The 25,647-nt window shown below is 38.7% G+C and overlaps 3 protein-coding genes across 5 annotated transcripts in view; 2 read left to right on the top strand and 1 right to left on the bottom strand.

The window, feature by feature from the left end:
• The window catches only part of LOC119741080 (3'-5' RNA helicase YTHDC2-like), a 35,005-nt gene extending 17,390 nt beyond the window's left edge, over positions 1 to 17,615 (bottom strand). For 2 of the 3 annotated variants that reach the window (XM_038216742.1, XM_038216744.1), the window contains exons 1-19: positions 17,529 to 17,615; positions 15,281 to 15,432; positions 14,369 to 14,459; positions 13,421 to 13,608; positions 12,365 to 12,570; positions 11,318 to 11,484; positions 10,449 to 10,551; positions 9,885 to 10,041; positions 8,833 to 8,887; positions 8,494 to 8,546; positions 7,830 to 7,987; positions 6,747 to 6,882; positions 6,085 to 6,211; positions 5,482 to 5,547; positions 4,359 to 4,534; positions 3,254 to 3,435; positions 2,045 to 2,125; positions 1,409 to 1,491; positions 513 to 618 (exon numbers count right to left, since the gene is read on the bottom strand). In XM_038216742.1, the coding sequence (XP_038072670.1) occupies positions 513 to 618; positions 1,409 to 1,491; positions 2,045 to 2,125; positions 3,254 to 3,435; positions 4,359 to 4,534; positions 5,482 to 5,547; positions 6,085 to 6,211; positions 6,747 to 6,882; positions 7,830 to 7,987; positions 8,494 to 8,546; positions 8,833 to 8,887; positions 9,885 to 10,041; positions 10,449 to 10,551; positions 11,318 to 11,484; positions 12,365 to 12,570; positions 13,421 to 13,608; positions 14,369 to 14,459; positions 15,281 to 15,392 (2,247 nt within the window). In that variant the 5' untranslated portion in view covers positions 15,393 to 15,432; positions 17,529 to 17,615. The remainder of the gene's footprint in view (positions 1 to 512; positions 619 to 1,408; positions 1,492 to 2,044; positions 2,126 to 3,253; positions 3,436 to 4,358; positions 4,535 to 5,481; positions 5,548 to 6,084; positions 6,212 to 6,746; positions 6,883 to 7,829; positions 7,988 to 8,493; positions 8,547 to 8,832; positions 8,888 to 9,884; positions 10,042 to 10,448; positions 10,552 to 11,317; positions 11,485 to 12,364; positions 12,571 to 13,420; positions 13,609 to 14,368; positions 14,460 to 15,280; positions 15,433 to 17,528) is intronic. The other variant, XM_038216743.1, reaches the window with a different exon arrangement.
• A 321-nt stretch (positions 17,616 to 17,936) lies between these two features.
• On the top strand, positions 17,937 to 20,051 carry LOC119742137 (phosphomevalonate kinase-like). Its single transcript, XM_038218168.1, has 4 exons — positions 17,937 to 18,123; positions 18,334 to 18,397; positions 18,849 to 19,137; positions 19,737 to 20,051. The coding sequence occupies exons 1-4, from the start codon at positions 18,035 to 18,037 to the stop codon at positions 19,880 to 19,882; spliced, it is 588 nt and encodes a 195-aa protein (XP_038074096.1). The 5' UTR covers positions 17,937 to 18,034; the 3' UTR covers positions 19,883 to 20,051.
• A 1,287-nt stretch (positions 20,052 to 21,338) lies between these two features.
• LOC119741855 (cyclic GMP-AMP synthase-like) lies at positions 21,339 to 24,782 on the top strand. The gene is made up of 3 exons (XM_038217769.1): positions 21,339 to 21,851; positions 22,392 to 22,567; positions 22,918 to 24,782. Exons 2-3 carry the CDS (start codon positions 22,534 to 22,536, stop codon positions 24,033 to 24,035), a joined length of 1,152 nt encoding a protein of 383 aa, XP_038073697.1. The 5' UTR covers positions 21,339 to 21,851; positions 22,392 to 22,533; the 3' UTR covers positions 24,036 to 24,782.
• Positions 24,783 to 25,647: the final 865 nt, after the last annotated feature.

The raw sequence follows: 25,647 nt of genomic DNA, 5'->3' as shown, positions 1-25,647 counted from the left end.
GGAAATTTAGAAAAAAAGGAAACTCCAAACCACACAAGACTTTGTACAGTGTTTTTCAATTTGTAATGACATTCATGAGAAGTAAAAACGAGGAAATCAGCGGATCAGAGGAAAAGTTGCATGCCTGAGGTCACTGTGTATTGACCTTGTGTCATAACTGAATCCATGCAAGAATAGATGGCGCTTTTCGTGTGTGCATACTGATTCGCGTGCGTATGGTGTAAAGTACGCAAGACTTATTTATTATGATACTCTGAATGTGCGCAAAACCAAGCATCTTTGCATGAGTGCCAGGCGTCGTCAGCAATGCGTTTGAATGTCCCTCCTAGTGGTCTCCCCCAACTCTCCCTATGTAACCACTGAGGGGACACCTGTGTGCGGAGTCCATAGTCCATGGATGTCTGAGTTGAAATTTTCATTTTGAGAATCAACAACTATCTTCAAAATTCACAAAGAATTCAAAAGAAAAGACGACAACTTTAAGGAAACTTACAGGAAAAAGGCAACTTTACCTGCAGAGGCAGTCTGAGAATCTCAGGTGTCTGGAAGTCAGGAAGACTCTTGTAACGAACTCTACTCATCAAATGGAAGCACATACCAGGTCTGCATCTACCTGCCCTGATAAATGGATAAATGGACAAATGGAATAATAATAAAATGGAAATGATCACTGGGATGTAAAATTACATGTACAAAAAGGTTAAGTTTTACAATCAACAAAAGTATGAGCTATTTTCAGTTTTGAAATTGATCATCGGGATTTTAATTAGTAGAAAGAGGCGGTGCATATTTTCAGTCTTTGGAAACTGATAGAGAGTTAGTTCAGAAAGTTGGATTGGACAGACTCAGACAGTCAGCAAAGTCTTCAAAAAAAAAAAAAAAAAAAATGCAAAGCATTCATCTACGACGAATTTTAGGGCTGAGCCAATTCGAATAATTGAATACTGGAATATTTGACCTTCTATTCGATCGAATATTTGAATATTAGGTTATACCGGAAGGTGGGTTTTCGGTCATCCGATTTCCAGTTGAAAAGGCCGTCATGCAGGTTTCATTATAATTGATTTCAACACAGTTGACATCAATATATCATTACCTAGAATGCTAACTTTGCACATTCATGAATTGTATGCGTCACAAATCTATTTTCTTAATCTTGGATGGATTCTACATTTTATTGTTGGGCACATATATTAGCTGCCTTCAAGTGTCAGACAAAACCTTGAAATGAGCTTTCAGAAAGCAACTTTGTTATAAAACATTTGACTTTTTCCCCCTTTTTTATTTCATTGCATTTCACGATCACCACCTAATATTAAAATCGAAAAATAAATATTTGGGTATTCGATAATCGATTGAATATTTGAATATTCGGAACAGACCTAAAAAAAACCCATTATTGACTTACCTTCCTTTTCTCTGCTTGGCGCTGGCTTTTGAGATCCAGTTACTCTTCAGCATGGACACTGAGGTGAGGGCATCAAAGGATTTCTGAGGAATACAGAAATAAACTTTTAAATCTGTCCATGTCCATCCAAGGATTTTTGATGAATACAGAAATATACACTTAAATCTGTCTAAAAAAAAATCAGCTAAAACTGTGCGTTAAAACTTGGCTTTTGTAACGGACTGTTGATAGGAAATTGCACTTTTAAAGGCATATAGGATCATTTGCATCTATCCCAAAATTAACCAAAACAATTATTATCAAAAAGCTTACTTGGATTAAAGATCGTACTGGTACTGAACACGCCATGAAATTATTCCATTGCTCTTATCTATAAAAAATCAATAAATGTAGGTGATTTCCAACGATCAGTATATTTACTGATTTTTTGAAAAAAAGAATTAAAAAAAACCAAAAAAAACCCCCCCATTTTGTGATTTAAAGATCGTGCATTGTTTTTCACTGTTTGCTCCAAAAGTGTAATATCCACTGAGTTGAAAGTTCAACAATTTCCAGATTAAATATCTTCAGAAAACCTCCAACTGGTGACAAAAGCCTGGAACATTTCAATGTGCTTACGTTCTAAATGAAACAAACCTCTTTGACTTTTCCAGAATCCAACACAAAGACAACGTCGTTGATGGTTACACTTGTCTCTGCGATATTTGTGGATAGCACCTGCAGAGAATTGTTTGATAGGTTTATTGTCAAATTATCTAATCTAAAAATGTGAGATATAACTCCCTTAAATTTGAAATAATTTACCACACAGGGAGAACTTTCAGTTGGTGCTATATAGCCATCAGATGACTTTTGGCAACACTCTATTCAATATTAGGTTTTGTCCTTCACCGACGTATAAACACTGTACACTCAGTGTGTTATCCCCCGAATGAAAGTGAGAAGAAAAATCACTCGGGTGGGACTCAAACCCATGACCTCCTGCTTTCTAGTGCAGACGTCTTACCACTAGACCATAAAGCTTGTCGGGATCGGCTGGCTGGTTCGAATCTGATGTAGCAGTGGGTATCGCAATAAAACTATTCATAAGATGGAATTTGCGTCGGGGCGATGCAAATTCAATATTAGGTTAGATGTTATCAACCTAAGGCCAAAAAAAAAAGTCTCCGGTTTCTGGTATGGAGCTTGCCCAAAAAGTGGTGCGGCAACGCGGCTTTTTTTTTTTTTTTTACCTGATTTTTTTGCTTCAAATGTCGGCTGATGACTGCAAATGGTGCCCGACTAAACTTAGTGCAAATATATGGGAGTCCAGAGAGGCCACATAAAGCTTATTCTCGACCATAACCCAATCTAAAAACACGTTACAATTGTGCAGCAGCAGGATTCCAGTCAAACCAGTGAGTTTGGCGGTTTTGAGACATCATCTTTCATTGAAAAAAAAACGTTTTCATTTTGCCGACGCGCATGGCTACGGCGACGCGCGCGCATACCAGAAACCGGAGACTTTTTTTTTTTGGCCTAATATTGAATTTTTTCACACGATGCAAATTCTATCTTATGAAGGGCAACACTCTAAATAGGATAGCTAAAAGTATATGTAACTTAAGAAATTTCCAAAACTTTTACTTCCCAAATTTTTTTTTTGAGAACTTTGTAGAGAACATTAAAAACTCCACCGATGATATTGGTAGTAGTTATTGAATAAAATGTAATTATAGTGTAGAAAACTGAATTTTGAATTTAAACTGAATGATTTTCAGAAAACTCTAATGAATATCATGACTTTTTCCACCCACTTTTAACATTTTGAATTTTGATCTGAATAATTGTATCCAATAAACTTACAATTTTCCTGACTCCTGAGGGTGGTTTCCTGAACACTTTCTTCTGGTCAGAACTCTGCATTGATGAGTGTAATGTGTAGACTTGATAATGATTACTGTCCGCAAATCTTGCATCATCGTTGAGGAGTATGTCTCTCAAGGCAACGATGTCATCGTAGCCTGGTAGAAACACGAGGATTGCACCTAACGAGATAAACAGACAAATAATACCAATATTTTAGTTCCTTATAATGTATGCACTACATTTAAAGGTTATTTATACAACATTTCCTTTTTCTGTAATTTTCAGAAATGGACAGATTTGGGGGTTACTATTTTATAGCAAATATTGTTACACTGACCTGTTACACTGTTACACTGACCTGTTTTCATAGATGCTGGAAACACTAAGATAAAAATGTTGTTCTTGTAGTTTGGTTCCCTGACCCTACCTCAGACGAAACAGAGCAATTTATAGACGTCGGGGAATTATCAGGTCATGGAACCAGACTAGCTGGCTTGCACCCATTCATGGATGTGTAACCGATTGCAAACAAAATGTGGACTAACTTCATTTGGTAAATCGGGGGCAGTATTTGGGGAAAAAAGTCAGTTTTTCCAACGATTGTCGGCCAAGGAGAGTAATGTGTAGATGTATGTGCTTGGCCAGTTTTAAACAAGGAAGTTTAAAATTGGCCAAGCTAGGGGCCTGGACACCAATAATCAGTTGGGTCATTATCGACAACCAGGACCCTAGCCGTTTTTTAACGTACTTGTTTAATACCAGCCAAGCATATATTTATTCCCATTCATAAATATCTTTCAGTCAAAAAAAATAACAAGTCAAAAATTATAAATTTTACTCCATGTTTTGTGAAACACCCCTCTAGCTATGTTTACGGTATGTGCCTCGCGCGAGTAGTACTAAAAATCTCCTTATATGAAGATTGGCGCGCGCCGCTTGATGTGGTACAGAACACAGTGGTTTTTCAGTCAAAAGTGTTTGAAACCAGTCGGTGTTTTATCAACCGTTTAAAACCACCCACGTGACGGGCTCTCGACCAATAGAAATAGGTAAACTGTCTCAGATATTTACGAATCATGGTTTGACACTTCTTAATACCCACCTTCTTGCGACTTATCGGAGATGTTCGTCAACAATGCCAAGATAAGATTCAAGTCGACTCTCTCGTCATCAAAGCTGTGCTGGTACGCCTGCAAGAGTTCTCTATCTTCAGCACTGATGTCTGCACTGTCTTTAATCAAGTCAGATTCGTCGTCCACCTCCACCTGCATGTTGGTTCTATGCCAAACACAAATTATGCTTCTGATTAAAACTGGAGAGCAGAACACAAGCTATCTGATTGAAGAGCTATTGTGGACATGGGGAAAAGGGCGGCTCAGATTGGGGTTGGAATAAATTTGGGAGGAACAGCGATTCATTAGAAAGAAAAGACAGAGAAATAAACATGGTTCTTCACTTCCTGTACATCACAACAGGGCCGAGACATGATGGCATTCTAAAATATTTCATTTGTAATGCTGACACATTACATTACATTTTCTTGTTATTTATGATAGGAAGTAGCTGTTTTTATACCAATTTATGAAATTTGTATCTACTTTCAATTCTCAAAGTGTCTAATGATTTCTTATTGAATGTACAGGGCGAGTAAAAAAAAAAAGGAAACCCAAATGGCAGGACCAATTATTTAATGAATTTCTGTATGTAGCACTTTCAAAAATCTAGGATATGAAAGCCCAATTAATAAGCTTCCTTTTAGTACAATAGTCAATTCTGCTTTATTTAGGCAGGGAGCACTCAACAGTTAAAAACAGTCACTTGACTGATTTTGACTGAAAGGACAACTTTGCTCAGAATGCATGTCTGCATAGGAAGGTTCATGTAATAGTTAAGGATCCAGGCCTCGTACAAGCCTTGGTTTTTGCTTGGTATCTGCCATCCACAACCCTCTGTATTCCTTTACATCTGATGTCTTTATATTTTTAATGTGGTGCTTAGGAAACACCCAAAGTACCCCCCCCCCAAAAAAAAAAACCAAACAAAAAACATAACAAACAAACAATGTTGCGCTTTGTTTACAAGTGTGCTTTCCTATGGGAGTCAGGTGGAGACGAGAGCCACCAAGCTCCCATAGGAAAGCAGACTTGTAATCAAAGCGTGACGCGTATTACATCTATTCTAGAATAATGAGGGTGTGGTAGATAGGGAATCTGTAGCCAACTTACATGTGAGCCTGTAGTATTTCAATCACGTCTGTCTGATTGAACTTGGTGGCCCAATCTAAAGGAGTCCTGTATGAAAACAACAAAACATGAAACAATTATAATAGGAAGATAACATTCATGTTCTTAATCAGAGAACAAAAGAACTTCTGTTGAATAATCAGGCTATTTGTCATTGTTTACAGCCTTTGCTTCAACATTAGAAGAAAGTATACAACCTACATATTCATGTCCATGGAAGTATTCTTGAAGAGGTTTATAACTATTGAAAAGTCAAGATCATTTCTTTGTTAGAAATGCCAACCCTGTCAAACATTTACTGGAACTGCTAAATCCACAAGGAATGAATCCTGCTTAATGCAAGAGCTCTATATGAATAAGAAATCGTCTTCATCCACTGCTCTAACAAGAGGACACATCAAAACATAAACACTTATAGATTATTCTTCACTCATATCTCGAAAAACATCATGTTTGTTACAAGAGTTTACTGACCAAAAGATTGTGCAACTTGATAATTAAAGGTTATCAATAGACAATGCTGATACAGCTCTAGCCAATACACAAAATATATATTAATTTCAAAGAAGCAGTTTGACTTCTTACATGTCATTTGAAGCTCTTTGTGTAGGATTAGCTCCGAGACTAAGTAATCTCTCAACAACCTCCACATTGCCCCGCCCAGAAGCCAACATAAGGGGCGTGGCACTAGTTTCAGAATGGGCGTAGTCAACTGTGAAAGTGAATAATGAATGATGTAATATTAAAGTAGGGCAACAGAGAGGGGTGAACAACCTCCTCATTGTCCCACCCAGATGCCAACATCAGGGGTGTGGCACTAGTTTCAGAATGGGCGTAGTCAACTGTGAAAGTGAATAATGAATGATGTAATACTAAAGTAGGGCAACGGAGAGGGGTAAAGAACCTCCACGTTGCCCCGCCAAGGAGCCAACATAAGGGGTGTGGCACTAGTTTCAGAATGGCTGTCAACAATAATAACAATGTGGTGCTTATACATGTATAGCACTTTATACCAAAGGTCGCCAAGCACTCCAAAATTATTACCCCTGTTTATCAGGCCATGAGACAACTGTTTTTCTTCAGCAGCTCGAGATCAGTGCAATCTGGTCTGTATCTTCACAGTTACTATTAATACTCTTGGGTGGAAAGAACTCTTGTGGTAAAGTCTCTTGCCTAAGAACACAAGCACCATGTTCCCCGTTAGGGTTCGAACCCAGTCACCAGAGTAGCTTGAGGCCATAACTTACCGCTGACGTTCTCATTTAATATCAGGTGCATGAGCTGGTCGAATGATTCAGATTTGCCCTTCAGCCAGCAGTCACCGAGGGCGCTGTCCATGGCTTTCATCAACCACTCAGACATGTCCGCTACATCTACTGAGGCCTAATATATTACAGACAAGAAACATGAAAAGGGTTTTTGAATACCATCATGGTCTTATGACAATTCCAAGGGTGAGATTGGGAGAAACTGAAAAATGAAAAATCCTTGAAATAATCGGCAGATGGTTTGAGGGTCAGGGAGCAACGTAGGGTCTGTGGTATATGTTTGTATACACCTAAAATACCATTTATTTGTTCAATATCAACTTTTATAAGTGAAAACACCTATACGGTAAAACCTCAGGAATCCAGATTTCAAAAGTGATTCTTTCAAAAACCTGAAATCAGGAAAAATCCTGACAAAAATTCTTGAAATCAGGAAAAATCCTGACAAAAAAATCTTGTTATCAGGGAAATCCTGACAAAAAAATCTTGAAATAAGGAAAATCCTGACCCAAAAACCATGAAATCAGGAAAAAAATCCTGACAAAAAATCTTAAAACCAAGAAAAATACTGACAAAACATCTTGAAATAAGGAAAATCCTGGCAAAAAAGCTTGTAGTAGGGGAAAATCCTGACAAAATGTTTTTTGAAATCAAGAAAAATCCTGACCAAAAAATCCTGAAATCAGGAAAAATCCTGACCAAAAAATCTTCAAATCAGGTAAAAAACCTGACAAATTCCTGTACAAAGTGTTCACTGATGCCTGTCATTCAAGACCTAAGATTGAACTTCAGCAACTGTAGCATCAAGCTTGTGCATCATCAGATCAATATTCTTCTATGATTCTTTCAGATGATCAGTTGAGAGTTTTCATAGCTTTCATTGTAGTAAGCTCTACTATTCGAAAGCTGATCATTAAAAAAAACTGTTTGTACGGGTAGAAGTTCTGAAGAGCAACAAATAGGAATCATCATTGATTGCGAAACAAAACAAGAATATTCACTTCACAGACAGCGTGTTAGGAAATGAAATGCCTCATCAATGACCAAGCAAAGAGTACTCACATCCAGTGATGCCTTGTCACTGTTTGCCCCACTCAACCCACTAACAGCAGAGAAGTCCTGAGAGAGTTTACTGACATCATCATCTTGCTCTGAAGGTACAGGACTGATGGCACTGGGCTCCTTGTACCACTCATTCAGCTCAACAGTCTGTTTGGCCACTGAAACGAAAGAAACTCACTGCCTGATGAATATATTCAGATATGAAATGCCTAAACAATGACCTAGCAAAGATAACCAGATAACACACATGTCGGTAACTGAATTTGTTCAAATAAACCACAAAGGAAACTGACTAGGTGCATTGTAATAATTTGCAAAGTTGAAACAAAGACATTGACTGGAGTGAAGTTTGAACCTGTGACCTCCGGATTGCCGTTCCGGTGCTCTACCAACTGAACTACCCAGTCAATAGGGCTAGATAGCTCAGTTGGTAGAGCACTGGAACGGCAATCTGGAGGTCGCAGGTTCAAACTCCAATTCAGTCCATTTCTTTGTTCAATTTTGAAGATTACTAAATATATTACAAAAAAGAAAGAACAAAAAAAGAAAACAAAACAGTGATCTTCAAGACCCAATTGGCTCCGTCCTTTTTTGTTCATGTTAATTGCTTTCTTGGCTAAGCTGTTATAATTTTAATTGTTTTTAAAGATAATTGACAACTTACATTTTGTCTTTTCTTTCATGAACTTCTTCATTTTGTCGTTGGTGTAACCAGTGCTGTATCAACAGAGAGAGAGTGGCAGTAAAGAAATTAACTGTACCCTTTTTTTCTGTTTTGTAAATTCAAATCTTGCGAACAATTGAAGCTTGTCCAATAATTGGATTTAGAATGCAGTATTGATTGAAACAAACACAATTGACAAACAGAAAACTGGTTTTGGAACAAAATATAATCCCAAATAATTCTGGGATCTGACAGAAATATTTGATCGGGTGAGGATCCGGACATATAATTATGGTAAGGATTAAAAAAACAAAAGAAAATGTAAGATGTTTTTATTACCATTTCAGTGCATCTTCAAGAAAAAGTTCCTCCACATCAAAGATTTTGCCTGGAACTGGAAGAATTTGGAAAGGAAATTCAAATTAGATGCATTGCATGTCTTACTTTGGCTGATAGAATAACACAAATGAAAAACACTAGATTTTGTGAGGTATAAAACATAACACCAAAAGTAAAGTTTTTCCTTCACAACATACGAACAAACTTCAGATTTCCTAACGCCTCAGCAATACAGAGCACTATTAAAAGAAAAAAACATCGCGCAACAGAGCAGACACTCAATTAGCTAGGAAGGAACCCCAATTGTAACCTGCTATATCATAATGAGGAATAACCCCCAACTTTGACTTTTCACGTTACACACATAATGTTAAAGTGCAAATCATTGGCTTTCCAATAATACCAAATTATTTCTGTAGCTTAATTTATTCCAAAGATATGCCGCAGGATCTTCAACAGTGTCCCGCCGAATTTCGCCGACCCCATTTCGAGAAACACCGCTTTGAAAAAAGAAATACGCATTGCGCCGCCAATGACAGTGGAAATCTTTCTTCAGTTTCCAACTTTTGGGGATATTTTTTTCTCAACAAAAATACATAGTGTGAATCTTGGATACCTTGGTTACTCAAAACTAAGAAAACAAACAATATTGATTTTGACATACATTTTTTAGCGTACCCAACTGCAACTGTTGATAACTCAAAACATGGTTTTGGGGGACATTCTTCATTTTGCCACAGAAGGTCACAATTATGTTTTATAGTCTGCCATCAGCACCATGTATAATAAAAAATACTCAAATAGGAAATGGAATTTGAATCCAGATCACACAGTGAAATGTTACTTGTAAGTGACACTGCCCCAGTATCACCGAATGCGTTCACGAGTTGATCGTGCACAAGTTTGTCGCCCAGGAAGCAAGCATTTGCTGCGTAGCGTGTGTTTGCCTTTAAGGCAGTCAAGCCACCTCCCCTGTGAAGTAGGCCAGGCAGCTAAGCTGCCTACCCCGCAGAGCAGGCGAGGCAGAGCTTCTTATCTATAAACAAACATACCAGATAACAGAGGGCAGTTGTTGAAGTATCTGATGAAGAGCTCAGTATCGAGAGCAGCACTCATAAGGATGACTCGTAGATGCTTCTGTCTGACTAAGATTTCTCGCAGTTGAATCAGGAGGAAATCACTGAAACGATCTCTCTCATGAACCTCATCCTGTCAAACAACGTAAAGGCACATTAAATTGTCTTGAGGATGACTCTAAGTTGCTTCCAAGAATAACGATTAATGAAAAACTTTCCGTCATTAAGCCTAACCGAACTCAACCCATCAAAGCCCAACAGTAGGTTTTGTTTAAATCTATTAGGATAGGTACAGTACCTCTAAACAGATGGTCTTTTACATTGGGTTTTGCATACCACCAGAAACCAAGTCAAAGCTTGATTGGGAATTTAAAACTTCATTTCCAAAAGTGGCAGTATAATTTGGATTTGTTTTTTTTTTTCTTCAAAAATGGGGCACAGAAAACCCTGTGTTGATATATTGATAATATTTGATTAGCTAAAATGTAATAAAGTATGGGCATAACCAAATGGGCATGATAAGAATAAACTCCTACTTACAATAATGACATGAGTTACAGATTGCAGTGCATGATCACCAGCCATGAGGGTACGCAGCAGGACACCATTGGTGCAAAATGTCAACAATGTCTTTGGTGATACCCTGCATAAAATGTACAGTAGTGGTTTATATCTAGATTTGCAATCGGGTTGAGAGTATCCTTCTAATGATGCAAAGACTAATTTACCACTCAATGAAGTTGACGGTTATCCGAGTTAAGTCATAATTACCAGAACACAAAATTGTAGATTTTAAGTCATAATAAACTTGCCTACTTCAACAATTTGTTGATATGACTTGCTTCAGCAGCACACAGAGCAACCAAGTTATATGTTGTTGGATTTTAAAAAGACAGACCACTAGAATAGAGGCCCACTTTCTAGGTGCTATTTAGCACCTAATTTTTGCTGATCTTATTTACACACATTGAATACAGCTAAGAGCCAACCACAAAATTACCAGAAACTATGCCTTTTTAATTTATTTGTTTATATTTATTTATTTCGACAACATCCAACATCGCAAGCGCCAGAACAGGATGGATAAGACTTGGTTGAAGATGTGGAAGGAAATTACAGTTTTAGGGTTGGGAGGAAAACCCCAGAATGATATGCTGGGGAAACCCACGGAATCAGGCAGGGACTGAAAACCAAATCCACATGTTGGCCCAGGCGGGACTCGAACCTGGGTCACAGCGGTGGAAGGCGAGGAAAGTACCGCTAAATGCCAGCCTGATCCTCCATTTAGTGATGCAACAATGGAATCTCGAACAGAATCGAATCCACATGACACAAATGCACTAAAGGTGACACTACATTTCTTCGTAAAAAAAAAAAAAAAAACTTATCTGGTTCCATCTAGATCTCACCTGCTCTCCAATCTGATCTGATATCCGACTGTCTGTCCAATACTCTCTCCTCTCTCAGAGGCAACTCTCTCAGCAATCGACAAGGCTGATAACCGACGAGGCTGTGTACACAGTATACGACAACTCTGCTTCTTCTGGAAACATTCATCTAGAATAAACTGTGGGATCTGCATTGGAATTAGAAAAAGGAATAATCAGTGAAAACAACTATAATCAAAAATCAATCAACATTAACTCTTTGAATAAGATTAGTCAATATATTGTCTCAAAACGTCCAATATATATGCTCAAATGTCATACGGCATTGTTTTAATTCTGTTTAAGGCAATTAATTCCACACTCAAAAAAGTTAGGTGAATTTTCTGTAGCCTGTAGCAGACAGATTTCCATTACCCATGTCAAATCGAGTTTACGATAAGCTTTCAGGATTTCACTAGCCTTGGTCAAGGTGTTTGACAATAGTGTCTGACGATCGCTGGTCAACAAAACAGTAGCCGTGTGCTATGCAATCACATGTACTGTACGAAGCACAAAGAGCGAACTCACGTGGCTAGGCTACGATAAGCATCCGTGGGCCATTTTTTTTCGGGCAAATTTCTTTTTTTTTGTCGCTGGATTTATATCGAGTTATATTTGGTCTGTGGACTCCAAACTTGATGGAGAATGAAGCCACACTATCCAGCTCTCTATCCATGTAAAATACGACCCTCCACGACCAAGTACCGAATAATAATCTCGTCTTTATTGGCATATGGGGCCGTCGCTGGAAATCCAGCGACAAAATAAAGAAAAACATAAGCCAAGGCTCACGGATGTTCCAAGGTGCTTGTTCAGCACCAGCTGATTTGAATATTGTAGCCTAGCCATGTGAGCTGTTTGTGCTTCGTGCAGTACATGTGATGTGAGTTATGGCATACGGCTACTGCTGACCATCGTTCATTGGACTCTATCGCTGAACGCCTTGACCAAGACTAGGATTTCATTAGTAAATTATACATACGAGATAGTCACATAGGAGATACTACATTCAAAGTAACTACCAGATACCTGTGTAGTCTTTCCAGATCCCGTTTCTCCAGAGATCATCGACACTCTGTGTCTGTTAATCGTCTTCATGATCTCATCTCTCATAGCATACACCGGTAGAGTCTGTCTGAACGCATCCAGATCGGAGGGCGCCCTCTTGGCTGGGACTTGAGGGATGCCATTGTTGAGCCGCCCTGTGGTTTTCGGGATCTCTCTTGGCTGCCCACCTAGATAAATATCACACATCCAATCAAGATTAAATATGTATTGCAGTAGAATGCCGCAACAACAACAAATACTGTGATGAAAATGTGTCTAATGAGGGTAATCAGCTATTAGAGTGTCTATGTTATGTAATGAAATGAAAAGTACACTGAACATTCGCATTAAGCCCATCATATTGGCATTCCATGCCAACAAATAGGAGCGTCCATTTCTTAATTCAAGCTTCAGGAGAATTTCTGATGGTAATAATTTTATGATTGCCCTCCATGATCTATTTGAATAATAATGATATTGATGTGTATTTATAATGCACTCGTATCCACCAGTATTGGCGCTGAAGGCGCTAATATCATCATTACCCTGCTCATTGGGCCAATGAAACATTCCAAAGGCAATCGCAGCTCCCTTTGGAGTATACAGCTCAATGCTGCCATTTTGGTGCAAAGCAGCTAAAATCAATCACAATAACCACCTCTGCCCTCACAGGTACCCATTTACTCCTGGGTGGAGAGAAACAATGAGTGACAAAGCGCCTTGCTCAAGGGCACACACACACAAGCGTGTTCACACCATTGATCATGGACGTCCTATTGTCCCTCTTTTGTTTGTAACTTTTTAGGAAGACTCCCACAGGTTTTGTACACGACCCCAATCGCGGACGTATGCTGGGAATCGTGGACGATATTGTTCTCTTTTGTTCTCTGGAAGTTTTTGTCAAAGGCTTGAATAGATGAGCACGCCCACCATAGCCGCAGGTTGGACTCGAACCCACAACCTGCAGAATGACCCGCATGATCACAAATTCAATTCTCCAGACCACGAGGCCACGGCACTCGTGGTCTGGAGTACTACCTGGCATGCCAAAGGCTCGTCTCTCTACCCGAGGCTGTAGCTCTTGTCTCTCCTTCGGAGTGACTGGAAATCGTTGGAGCAAACCGTGAGATTCATTCCTAGAATCTCGTGTCAGATCAAATGTTGTCACACTGCCTTGTTTGGTGTTCTCTTTCTTGTACAGAGTCAGGTAGCGACTGGCTCCCTTGCTATGAAATTGAAAGAAAAAAAACAAAGCTGGTACATAAAAATATTGCAGTGAATTTCTTTATGTTTTAAAGGTGAGATTTTTATTTTTTAAGTTTTGAAGATAACTGAAGATGAATTATTTTCATGCAGCTGGGAAACTTATGTGGGCAGGGATGCTTTACTAATTCACTGGTGAAGTCGAAACGTCACTCAGAGGTCAACTCAGTGCAACCATGGTTATTGGTTCACGTGCACTGCTACGACCCAGTGCATACCGTGGTGACACTATGGCTGTTGTGAATCTGTTTCATAATTGGCTTGAAATTCGTCTTTGAAGTGAAAATAGTAAGCACAATTGTGGTTGTTGTAGAAACATTTATTTCAATGTTGCCATTTCCACACAATGAAATGTTACAATGCCGTGTAAACATATTATACAGAGCAAAATGCAATGAATTATGTAATTGTGTATAATAATGTACATGGATCAATACTAGAACAAATTAACGACAACATTTAGGTATAAGGTGAAGTGCACCTTGTAACGGTTGTAACTGGTGTGTTGACAATCTGCTGAAAGGCAGTGTATGAACCATTTTCAGGTACTAAATTCGTAAAATGTAAAATTGCTGTCTGTGATCGTGCGTGTTAAACGTACATGAAATGTGTCGTTATGGAATGGACATGAACCATTGTCATGGATTGACCTGGGGAGGAGGTGACATGACACTTTCTCAGCGCATACTGACATGACTGAATTGTATGAGGTTTTATACATACCCTTTGCTTCTGGATTTGAGTCCTAGGGACTGGGCCAGTAAATGGATAAACTTCCTTTCTGCATTGCTAAATGATGACGGGAATTCAAGCTCTGTTTTAAGAAAAGGTAAAAATGCATTAGAGCTAATATACATGGCAAAAACTCAACTGCACCGGAAGAGTAGGCACATGAATTTCTTTGGTAAAGTATGTAAATATTTACAAAAATAGAAGACGGTCAGAGCATACTGACCGGAACGTCGAGTTTATACCTCTGGTTCTTTTCAGAACCATTCTCTTAGTTGAGAAATTATTAGCACATGGTGTTTCCGCAAACCTTTCATTATTTAATACCTCCACCATGCAAAGCCTCAAATCTTACTTACAAAAATAGCATATTTTTAGTTTTATGTATCAAATAAAATTCTTTTAGTTTGCATTCTGTTCTGAGTAATGATCACAGTGAACACTAGATTGAAACTTTAAAGACTTTTCTTCAACATTTCGCACCTGAAAGTGAAGCCAAGTGATTTCAATTTGAAGCCGAAGACTAGACTGGTACATGTCCAACGTATTGAAAATATCGACCCTTCAGTAGTCTGGGGGCATGACTATAGAGAATGTGTAGTAACAGAGCTAGTTACCAGATGTTTCTTTTGACACAGTTGATTGATGCAGTAATAAAGGGGTGTTGGACTGTTTTTTTCATGTGCCAGTCTATTTTCTTGCGTTGCATTTTTTTACTTTCTGAAGTTTTGGGACTCTCATACACAGCATTGAGAGTCCCAAATTTTCGGACTAGTATTTGACTAAATGCCTCTCTTCTTTTTTTTTTGGTATCACACATTAAAAAGGGAAGTTAGTATCGTTAATTCGTAGTGCAACACAAGTAGGTTAGCTTGCTTGAAAGTTTCTCCCCAAACCCATTCGCACCTTTCTTGCTTTCATCATGTCTGAACTCTTTGACGGCAATATTTACAGCTATCTTGATTTCTTCACCAACTTCTTGCGACGCTTCCCCTTTCTCTTTCTTTTTCCTGGGCATGTTGCTATGGCGATTGTCCCTGCCTTCTGTTCACAAAAGACTGATTAATATAAGAGACGTCTTATCATTATATGGTGATCAATAGTTTTGTACTTATTACAAGCTCATGAGTCACAGTGAACATAAAATAGTCAAAATCACCAAACCATTTATATTAATACATGCATGTCCAGAGACCATAGAACACCTTTATAAACATTTGGATGTCATCTATCACACAAGATTCCAAGGTCAACACAAGCCCACACCAACTTGGACCCACACCAATTTTGGCGATTCTGTAAGTTCTAGTTCTGGAAGTAATACTATAGCTAGCGTCAAGTACGGTAACGACACTGGCAGTGGCTATCACTATGGCAGTCATGGCAGTCGACAGTCTGGTTCCCTGACCTAACAATATTCAAGGTCAGGATCTTTCTCTTGGAACCAGGCTATCAATCGAATGGTTCTCGGACTTTATTTCCCTTTAAACAAAATCCTCCAGCCACTGATATTTAATAACAAAGAAGAAAATGAAATCGACTTAAATAAAAAGAACGATTCGATTAAAAATAGATAGTGGATATATTGCCGGCGGCAATCCCCATCAACAGAGGGCGCTGTACTCTCTAAGATAGGGCTGAATTATAAGATATATTAAATTACCACCAACGGTTGTGTAGCACCTGTGGCCTAGTGGATAAGCAATGGATCTCGTATGCGGAAAGATCCGGGTTCGAACCCCGCTGGCAAAATTTTTAAGGATTTTTTACCCATCCCAAAAAATAAGAATATTCTTCTTTTATTATGTTAACATGTCTCAAACATTTTATTGCAGAGTATTACATTTTCTTTTTCAGATTTGTGGCACTGGAGGATTTTTTAATAGGGAAATAAAGTTTGAAATTGTAAAATGGTCTGACTCCCATCTTGTAAATACGAAGTTACAACAATAATGTGAATGTTGGCTTGGAGCCAGACTAAAATTTGTCACCAAAAAACAGTAACTGCGCATGTTCAGTAGTCCAGTACATATCCGGCAAGCTAACGTTTACTAAAGGTTTGCCGTATCCGGCTAAATATCCACTGCCTTAAAAATATAAAAGAAAAGAAAACTAACCATCAGACCATGCTAACTCTGTCATGACTGTTATGTTGTCATTGACCATGTTGACATTAGACTTTACAATTGCAAATTTGCAGTTTATTTATACTTTAGATCGCCCTTTAACTTATCATGCTTATATAATAAAGCTACCAAAACGTTCTGGTCGGATGGGTAGTTGTAAATGTGATATAGATTCGCAATGGTGTTGTTGCAATGCCGTACCAAAGTTGAAAATAGCGTTACCTGGGTACGGCTGCCGTAACGATAGCCAGGCACTACGAAAACTTTAGGCAGTGGATATTTTGCCGGAGACGACAAACCTTTAGTAAACGTTAGTTTGCCGGATATGCACTGAACATGCGCAGTTAATGTTTTTTTGTACTTAAAACATTTTCCGCTGACAAATTTTAGTCTGGCTCCATGCCAATATTATCGTTGTAACCTCGTATTCACAAGATGGGATTCAGACCATTTTATAATTTCGGACTTTATTTCCCTTTTAAAAAAATCCTCCAGAGCCACAAATCTGAAAAAGAAAATGTAATAGGCTACTCTGCAATAAAATGTTTGAGACATATTAAAATAATAAAAGAAGAATATTCTTATTTATTTGGGGATGGGAAAAAAAACCTTTAAAATGTGGCGGCGATCGGATTCGAACTCGAGTCATCCCGCTCACTAGAGCTTCTGCTTAACCACTACACCAAACGTGCTACACAACTTTTGATGGGACCTTAATACATCTTATAATTCAGCCCTATCTTAAAGAGTACAGCGCCCTCTGTTGATATGGATTGCCGCCGGCAAACCTTTAGTAAACGTTAGTTTGCCGTCATTACCTCCGGCAAAATATCCACTATCAAAACTTTAATATACTATAGGCTACACAAACATGTTGGTTGCCTTTAACAACTGTTTCAAAAATCTACACTAGGCCTACAACACCTTGACAAAGTTAAGTAGATCATGAAGTTTCATTTTTAGTCTTAAAATTGTAAAATGATAAATAATAATGCAACAAAACCAATCTTAAATTCCAAAGAACTTACCCCGACTTAAAAAGCGGGATTCCCCAAAATGTGAAATGACAGTTCAGTAATTTGAGTCTGGCACCATTAGCTAATTTAGGTTACAAAGATCATGTTTGGAGTCTGGTTACCGAACTTATTTCCAAGCGTGAATTATAACTAAGTAAAAAACTTCAAGTTTTACGATTCCAAACAGTAATACCTGGTACAATAATTACGCATTAAAATTAAAAACAAGAATTTTTTTTTTTAAACGACTTATTATTATTTATTTAAAATTAATTTGCTGCATATTTTTCGCTTAACCTTAAATAACCCCTAATTTTACTACGATATTGAATGTCTGTTATCCTGACTACCATAATGTATTTTGACACACACAACCAAAAACATTTGTCAGACACTGACTACACGAGCAGACGATCAGCTCATTGCATGCATGCACTGGCTGCGTGCTGCATGCGCAGCCGTGCATTAGCACTAAAACCCATCATCCCCTGTCATGATAAAACACGAAATCGTTAAAAATGGACGTGAATGTTCCGGATGTTGTACTTGTATTCAGTGGCAAGCGGAAATCGGGGAAAGATTTTACAACTGATATTTTACTAGAGCGGTAAGTCATTGTAAAGTAGTGAAGGATTGGGGCCCGAAAAAAATTGTTACAAAACATGCGCCGACTGCATACTGCGCGGCGGGCCTGCCTCCCACGGATCCTTCGTGCGCCGCCTAATGACAAGTTAGCCAGTGAAGTGCGTGAAGTCGGCCTTCATATTGATCAAATCCTCATTTATTCATGTTACATTACATGTTTTACTTTTTACAGATTGGGTGCAGATTTGTGCGTAATACTGAGACTCTCTGGACCACTCAAATTTCAATATGCGAAGGTATTTTGTCAAATTCAGTATTTTTTCCCTGCAAAGTTCAATCACCAAATTTTTAACGTTACAGCAGTACTGCCTATATGTTGGTGTTACCACCACAGAGAAAGGATATAGGGCCTACATTGTATTGTTAATGCCCTGCTGCCTTTTGTCAGTGAGCAGGATCATACGATTAATAGTAATGTTGGGTTGCTGGGCTAGCCCTACAAACATGGCGGTATGGTTCTCTTTTAAAATCTGTCTTGTTACTGTCGGTAATGGCGACAGTAACAAGACAGATTTTAAAAGAGAGCCATACCGCCATGTTTGTAGGGCTAGTTGCTGGGCATATTTGCTGGGATTTCGATTTCATTGCCAGTCTATTGAGATCATAATTTCATAAAGCTGTTAAAGATCATACCACTTCTTCCTGTTAATTAAAGGAGTCAACGACCTTTATTTACCCATACCCTAGGAAAACAATTTGGACTTCAATAAGTTACTTGATGCCACCAGTTACAAGGAGAACCACAGGGCAAAGATGATCAAGTGGGGTGAGGAGCAACGCCAGAAAAACCCAGCATACTTCTGTGGTTTGGCTATCGAAGATGCATCACCAAACCACAAAGTATGGATCATCAGTGACGCTAGGAGGCAAACTGATGTGGAGTTTTTCAAAGAGAATTACCCCAAGCAGACTGTCACTGTAAGAGTGACTGCAGATGACAGTGTCAGATTGGCGCGAGGATTTGCTCATACCAAAGGTAAGTAAATGTAATTTATCCCTACACCCCCCCCCCCCCCCCCCCCCCCCCCCCCAGTGAAGATGAATGGAGTTTGAGAAACATGGGAATTTTGGGAGGATTGAGGATGAATGGTGTTTGAAGAGGAGGATTTTAGAAGATTGAAGAGGAATGCATTTTGAGAGGCAGGGCTGTTTGATGACGATTTTGAATGAATTTTGAATGGTATCCTTCATTTGAACATAAGTGCAAATTTTTTAGAGGACTTTGGAGGATTGAGGATGGTTCCTAATCCTAGCAAAAAGGGCCTAGGGGGTTAAGGTTAAGGGTTTCAAAACTTTCAACCCAGAAATATTGAAACCTAGACAGTACCAAAAAAAATGTGCCTCCACAAGTTTTTTTTTTATTAACTTATGAAGATCACTTCTTTTCTCAGTCTGTAGTCCTTCATTTATGTAAACAGTTAATTACTTTTCAATGTTGTAAATGCATTGTACTTAATTCAAGAAATAGAATTTGACTTTATCAACCTATCTCCAAATTCTTGTCTTTTATAATCAATAAGACATGTTTAAATGTAATTTGACATTAACTTATATTGTTTGTTGCCATTTTCTTAGGTGTTGATGATGCAGAGTCTGAATGTGGCTTAGACCAGGGAGTAACTTGGGACTTCATCGTCTCCAATAATGGTAACATGGCTGAACTTGAACCCCAACTTGCCAAAATTATTGACCATATACGAGAAATGTTATGCAAAAAGTAGTGACTGCTAATGATGTTGGCCATTTTAGTATTTATTGATTCATTTTTATATCATCATTTGTAATGAACTTTAAAAAAAAAATTATGTTCACATTTTCAGGGAGCAATGCTAATGTACAGGGTGAGTCAAAAAAAGCGGAACCCAAACCCCATATAGTATATTTCATATTTAAAAAAATATGTAGCACCAAAAATAATAATAACTGGAAAGCCAATTTCATAAGCTACTTTTAGATGAAAAAATTACTGAAATTGGTCAATCCGTTCAAAGAATATCACCATTTAAACACAATGACCCCAAAACCTGTCTCGTCCAAAAATGTGATTTTAACAATAGTCGTCACAATTGTCTTCAAACATCACCAGCGATGAAATCTTAATTTAAACGTTAACAATATGCAACAAAGTCCTTTTGAAGGCCCGTCTTTTCAAAAAGTAGATTTTATAAATCATATTGTTTGCCTAACCAGGGTTGTCAATCAAAATACTGTGTACTACAGTTGGTGACAGTTGTTGAAACAAGTATTCTGTGTCATTTTCTTTGTTGTTCCAAACAGTCAAAACACACAATAAATTGTTTTTTTTGGACGAGACAGGTTTTAGGGTCATTGCGTTTAAATGGTGATATTCTTTGAACGGATTGAGCAATTTCAGTAATTTTTTCATCTAAAAGTAGCTTTTGAAATTGGGTTTCCAGTCATTATTATTTTTGGTGCTACATATTTTTTAAAATATGAAATATATTGTTTGGGGTTTGGGTTCCGCTTTTTTTGACTCACCCTGTAATTTTGTGAAAACCTAAAACAGCATTTGACCCTACATTGGCTGTGCAATACCTGACCAAAAATACTTATGCAAAGCAATTATGCTGGTTAAAAGAGTGCTCTTAATGTTAATTATACTTGTACATTGCATCCTACTGTAGTTTTTATGTTCAAAAAGCTATCATGATCTTTCCACATTATGAATTCACTGTGCAATCTGATCATTGTGAAGTTGCAAAATTATGCTGGTTGATGAGAAGCTTTGATGCATTTTGTGTGCATCACATGATGTACGGGTAATAAATATACATGTACATGCAGTTTTTAGTTGTAATAAAATTTGCACAAATATATATTCATGATCATGGTGTTTGATACTAAGAGTCTGATCCATTTTGTTTTGAATCAATTGAACACAAACTCAGTATTAAGCAATTTTCCTGCATTCTTATTTTGTGATGTACAAGAAAAAAAACCGATTATAAATAAACATCATTAGCCATGACATTCCAAAAATACCCTGAGTTTATCAATTCTATTGTGTTAAGATTATCTTTTTGTATCCAAAGTTCAATGATAACCCGAATCGGTGAATGATGTATCCGACAGTGTGCTAGCGATGCTATGACATTTTTGCCAGGAGAATAAATTAATGGACTTGCCAGTTAAGTAGCGCCCTCTATCGCGCACAATGACGACTTGTACTAAAATCCGTGCCAACAGTGTCCTCGGTGTTGTTTATAAATCTCGCCCCCAATAGGTCAGCATTTATGACCCTGCCCATTGAAAGTTTTATTGACTGTTCGTGCTGAATGGCGCTCGTTCTATTGATTCGCTGTAAACTGACTTGGTTCGCAGCAGTTTACACGCTCGAATAGAGACATACATTTACATGTACCGGGATGTGTTTAACCGAACTTGCTCGTTACTAAGTTGTGTGTGCACGTACAACTGTATTAAAGTTTACATATTTGTGAAGCCCTTTGATGATGATGATGAAGTCACCCGTTTCCAGGTTTATAGGGAGGACTTGTACGCAACTAGCTAGTATGAGATCAAGAGGTTTTTTGGCATTGAGCCGATTCACCATTGAGCCTTCACCATAAACCATGCAGCACGAACGATTATTACAAGCCTGCTATTGGTAGTATCACCGCACAGACCATGCCTGACTCGCTTTCGATCTGCATCTGGTAACTAATTATGGTAAGACAATTGAAAGATGGCATAAGTTCAAGTTTATTATACCCTGAAGCAGCTTGTTAGCCATAAGAACAATGGAGATATCTGCAGTGCGGTACCCTAGCTGCGTGTCACGCGGCGTTCATCGGGATAAATTATAAGCGCCATCGATGTTTGTGTGTATAGATTTGAACCTATTCTTTTTAAAATCAATATGCCATTATTTCCCCTGTCTTGAAATTTGCCAAGTGTTTTAATAATACGTCCATGCATAACGTAGGCCTACAAAATATGCATTTTGTTATTCACATTGTCAGGGTCGTGCAATTTCGTTTGTTTTCGACTTTCGTTACCCGTGCACGAAGCTATATATTATATAGGCTGTTAGTTATACATGTAGTTACACCGCTTAACTACCACCTTAACTACATGTATTTGTTCTTTTAAGGTGGACCTTATAAGTACATGTATATAAGCATTGATACTCGACATTCTGACCTGGCCCGTCAGAAACACGTAGAAACTGATCATAAGTGTGTTTCGTTCACTCCATTTAAAATGCAGATCCAGAAAAACAGCGTGTGTGTCATGATGAACCGACATCAGTGCTCGCCCATGCACCGACTCACTGGCAAGGCCGCGAACCCACCAATTTTGTGTTCTGAGGGTTTTCTGACTTAGTGAGGGTGACTCGATTTCAGCAAAGATGTTCACCCGTGTAGATCCTGCCCAGAAGTCGGGTAAATAAATTATTAAAGTTAGTCAGTCTGTGATGTCCCACTGTCTGTGGCTTGTGAATAAAATCTTGCAGTTGGTGCATGAACCATTGAAGATTTTTGCTACCCACTGGTAGCCACACACCGGGTCCAGTAAAAGCTAACTGACCAGACTTTACTGTATCGAAGTCTTTTTTTAGGGGGGGGACCACCAAAATGCCGCGGGGGGAGGGGGGCAAGTTGCACCCCGATGGATACGCCACTGTAACTGCTACTGCTTGTTAATAAATACGAGACAAAAATTACTTCATCAATCTTGTCATTTTCTTAATGATTTAAAATGCATATAATGGCCTCTGTTTTCATTTGCACAGATAAGTATTTCCTCCGACAACGCTGGGACGAATCACCCGCCGTAAGCCAGCAAACAGACGCCATGAAAGGAAGCACCATTCGGGACGCCCTTGAAGATTTCTATACCAGAGAGGTCGAAATTCCCGCGACTTTATCTGAAATAAGAAAAGCTAAATTGGATCAGATCTTGCCTGGCCTGGTTGCCCGAATCCAGCGAAATACCTCAAGAGTTAGGTGCCTGGAGCCCATCTATGTTGGGAGTGTTGCAGAGGAATTAAACACCCGGCAAGGCAGTGATCTGAATATCATTCTACCATTGTCCGTGGTCGGGACAGTTACGCCCGTCCCCGCAGCTCATCAACCGGGAATGTATGAGCTCAGACTCCCACGCTTGTTCAACATCAAAGAAGTGAACGAGGATAGGTGGGTCGGATGGAGAGGTGATCGTGACTGTTTATCACCCGTATTAGCCAATAAGATGTTCCGAAAGTTTATCACAAAATGGCACGAAGTCAGGCAACACACAGGAACGGTGGTCGAACCGAAAACTGCTGGCAAAACCTCGCCAGTTCGAGTTGTAACCACTCTCAGTGAAGCTGAGATTGACCCCCAGGACAAGATCTTGTCGATTGAACTCATCCCTGGGATTGCTATCGGCAGGAAGAGCTCCGGTGACCGACGACTGTTTGTTGCTAAAGACTTCAACCTCGCGACTGATCCCTGCTGCGACTTGCTTTGGACTATCGTAACCTACGAAAACGAGAGGACGCTGTTGTCGAAAGTAAACAAAGCAGACGACGGCTGTAGGTTGAGAGCTCTGAAGATTCTGAAGGCGTTACGATGCAAGGATGAAACACTGGCCCAGCTTACAACGTACCAGATGAAGCACGCCCTCTTGCACCTGTGTGACGAACAAGTAGATCAGACTCACTGGCAGAGGCGAAAACTCGAACAATGCTTTGTAGAAATATTGCGCAAATTGGCCGAGTTCGTCGCGCAAAAAGAACTGCCGCATTTCTTTGTTGAAAAGGTGAATCTCATGGAAGGTATCCCTGAAAGGACATTGGCGAAATTGGAAAGCCGTTTCAAGGTGTTGTCCAGACGGGAGAAAGAGCTGGGACGACTTTTGAATAAATGAACAGTTCCCATTCACTGACAGCTAAATAAACACTCGAGAGACGTGTATAGCCTTGCCACAAACTATCAGAATAATAACATTTAGTAAAATATGGTATCATCACCTTCGCTGATGTTATTGATAATGAATCTGACACAATGCATAATGAGATACAGCTTTGCATCTAGGCCGTTAATTTGTAAGTTCTTGACCACCATTAACAATGACGGGTTTGTTATAACGAAAAAAGAAATTAATTAATTTGACTGCACGTATAAGGCCCACGTATTCAACACCTTCACTAAAATGTAAAGCTTTGATAACATCAAAATATATGTACCATCCATCCAACTTGGAAACATTAAATGCACAATAGACATGATACCTTTCCTACGTACGTAGAACCGTTATGCATTTTAAAATCTAGGAATCCATTTAAAGATTTTCATTACCAAATTATAGAAGAAGACAAAACTCAACGAGAACAAACTTTGCTGGCGGGAGGGGGGTTAATTGGATGGAGATAGTCTATGTATGTAATAGACCCTTGGAAGCAAGGGTCTATCATTATCTGAGCCGAGTTGCTGATAAATAAATGTAAGACAACCGCCTCTTCACGATGACCTGTAGATTTTGACCGTCGGCAGACGCTTTCTATTGTGTCTGGTCATGGATATCTATAAATAAAACATAGACACGTTATGATATTATTATTAGTATTTATTTAGCCATTCTTACAACATAAAGAAAGTCAAGGAACAGCAAAAATACAAGTACTGTGGTCCGAGGACCTGCTGCTCCGATAAAGTGAATTGAGCAAAAAGTCGGTGGTCCGTGACGCGCCCTGTAGCGATATGTTAATCTCATCTCATATTTTTATGTTTCTCATTGTTGGATTTTCTTTTAAATTTTTTTTTTTCAATTTTCAATAGTGGGCTTTTAAATTGCAAGCTTTTGTTTTATTGTTCAATACGCGATATGCCGGCAATAATATAGCCGGCCAATCACGGTCGTGTCTGGGTATTGTAGACCAGGCGCGCCCGGCAGGTTGTTTTATTTCAAAAACACTGCATCCGAATCGACATATCACAGTTTTAGTCCTGATTTGGGAATGAAATGACGTCATAAGAATGAGTAACGTCGACTCCGATTGGCGTTGCATAGGCCTAAATTTGCATTCCTAGATAAATAAGACGTTCGACCGGAGATAGGGCTCAGTGGAGAACGAGTGATACTCATGAGATGGGCGAAAGATGAAAGCTGAAGTTGAATAACTTACCTGCAACTTACATTCGGTGATATGATACACAGCTGCCCATCAAATGTTTTTTTAATAAAAAAAACAATTCTGTGTAAGATCAATAGTTGTAGGGTTGATTAAAAAAGTGTAAACTGAAATGTCGAACAGACTGTTAATCACATTCAGTACGTGGTACATCCTTCGGGCATGACGTCAATAAACGAATAATTGAATGTTTTACCCTTTTTTAAATAAAAAATGTAATAAAAAAGTATGCGCATGATCAATATTATTTTGTAATTGTAATGATGGTTTCAACTGAAATGTGTAGACAGCTGTTAACCACATGTTCAAGTGCGTGGCTCATGATCCGGGTATGTGCTCAGAATAATA

This window comes from Patiria miniata, unplaced genomic scaffold (genome assembly GCF_015706575.1).
Source record: "Patiria miniata isolate m_02_andy unplaced genomic scaffold, ASM1570657v1 HiC_scaffold_5, whole genome shotgun sequence".
Classification (NCBI taxonomy): domain Eukaryota; kingdom Metazoa; phylum Echinodermata; class Asteroidea; order Valvatida; family Asterinidae; genus Patiria; species Patiria miniata.
Note: the sequence above shows the minus strand (reverse complement) of the source record. Positions and strands in the feature narration are given on the sequence as shown.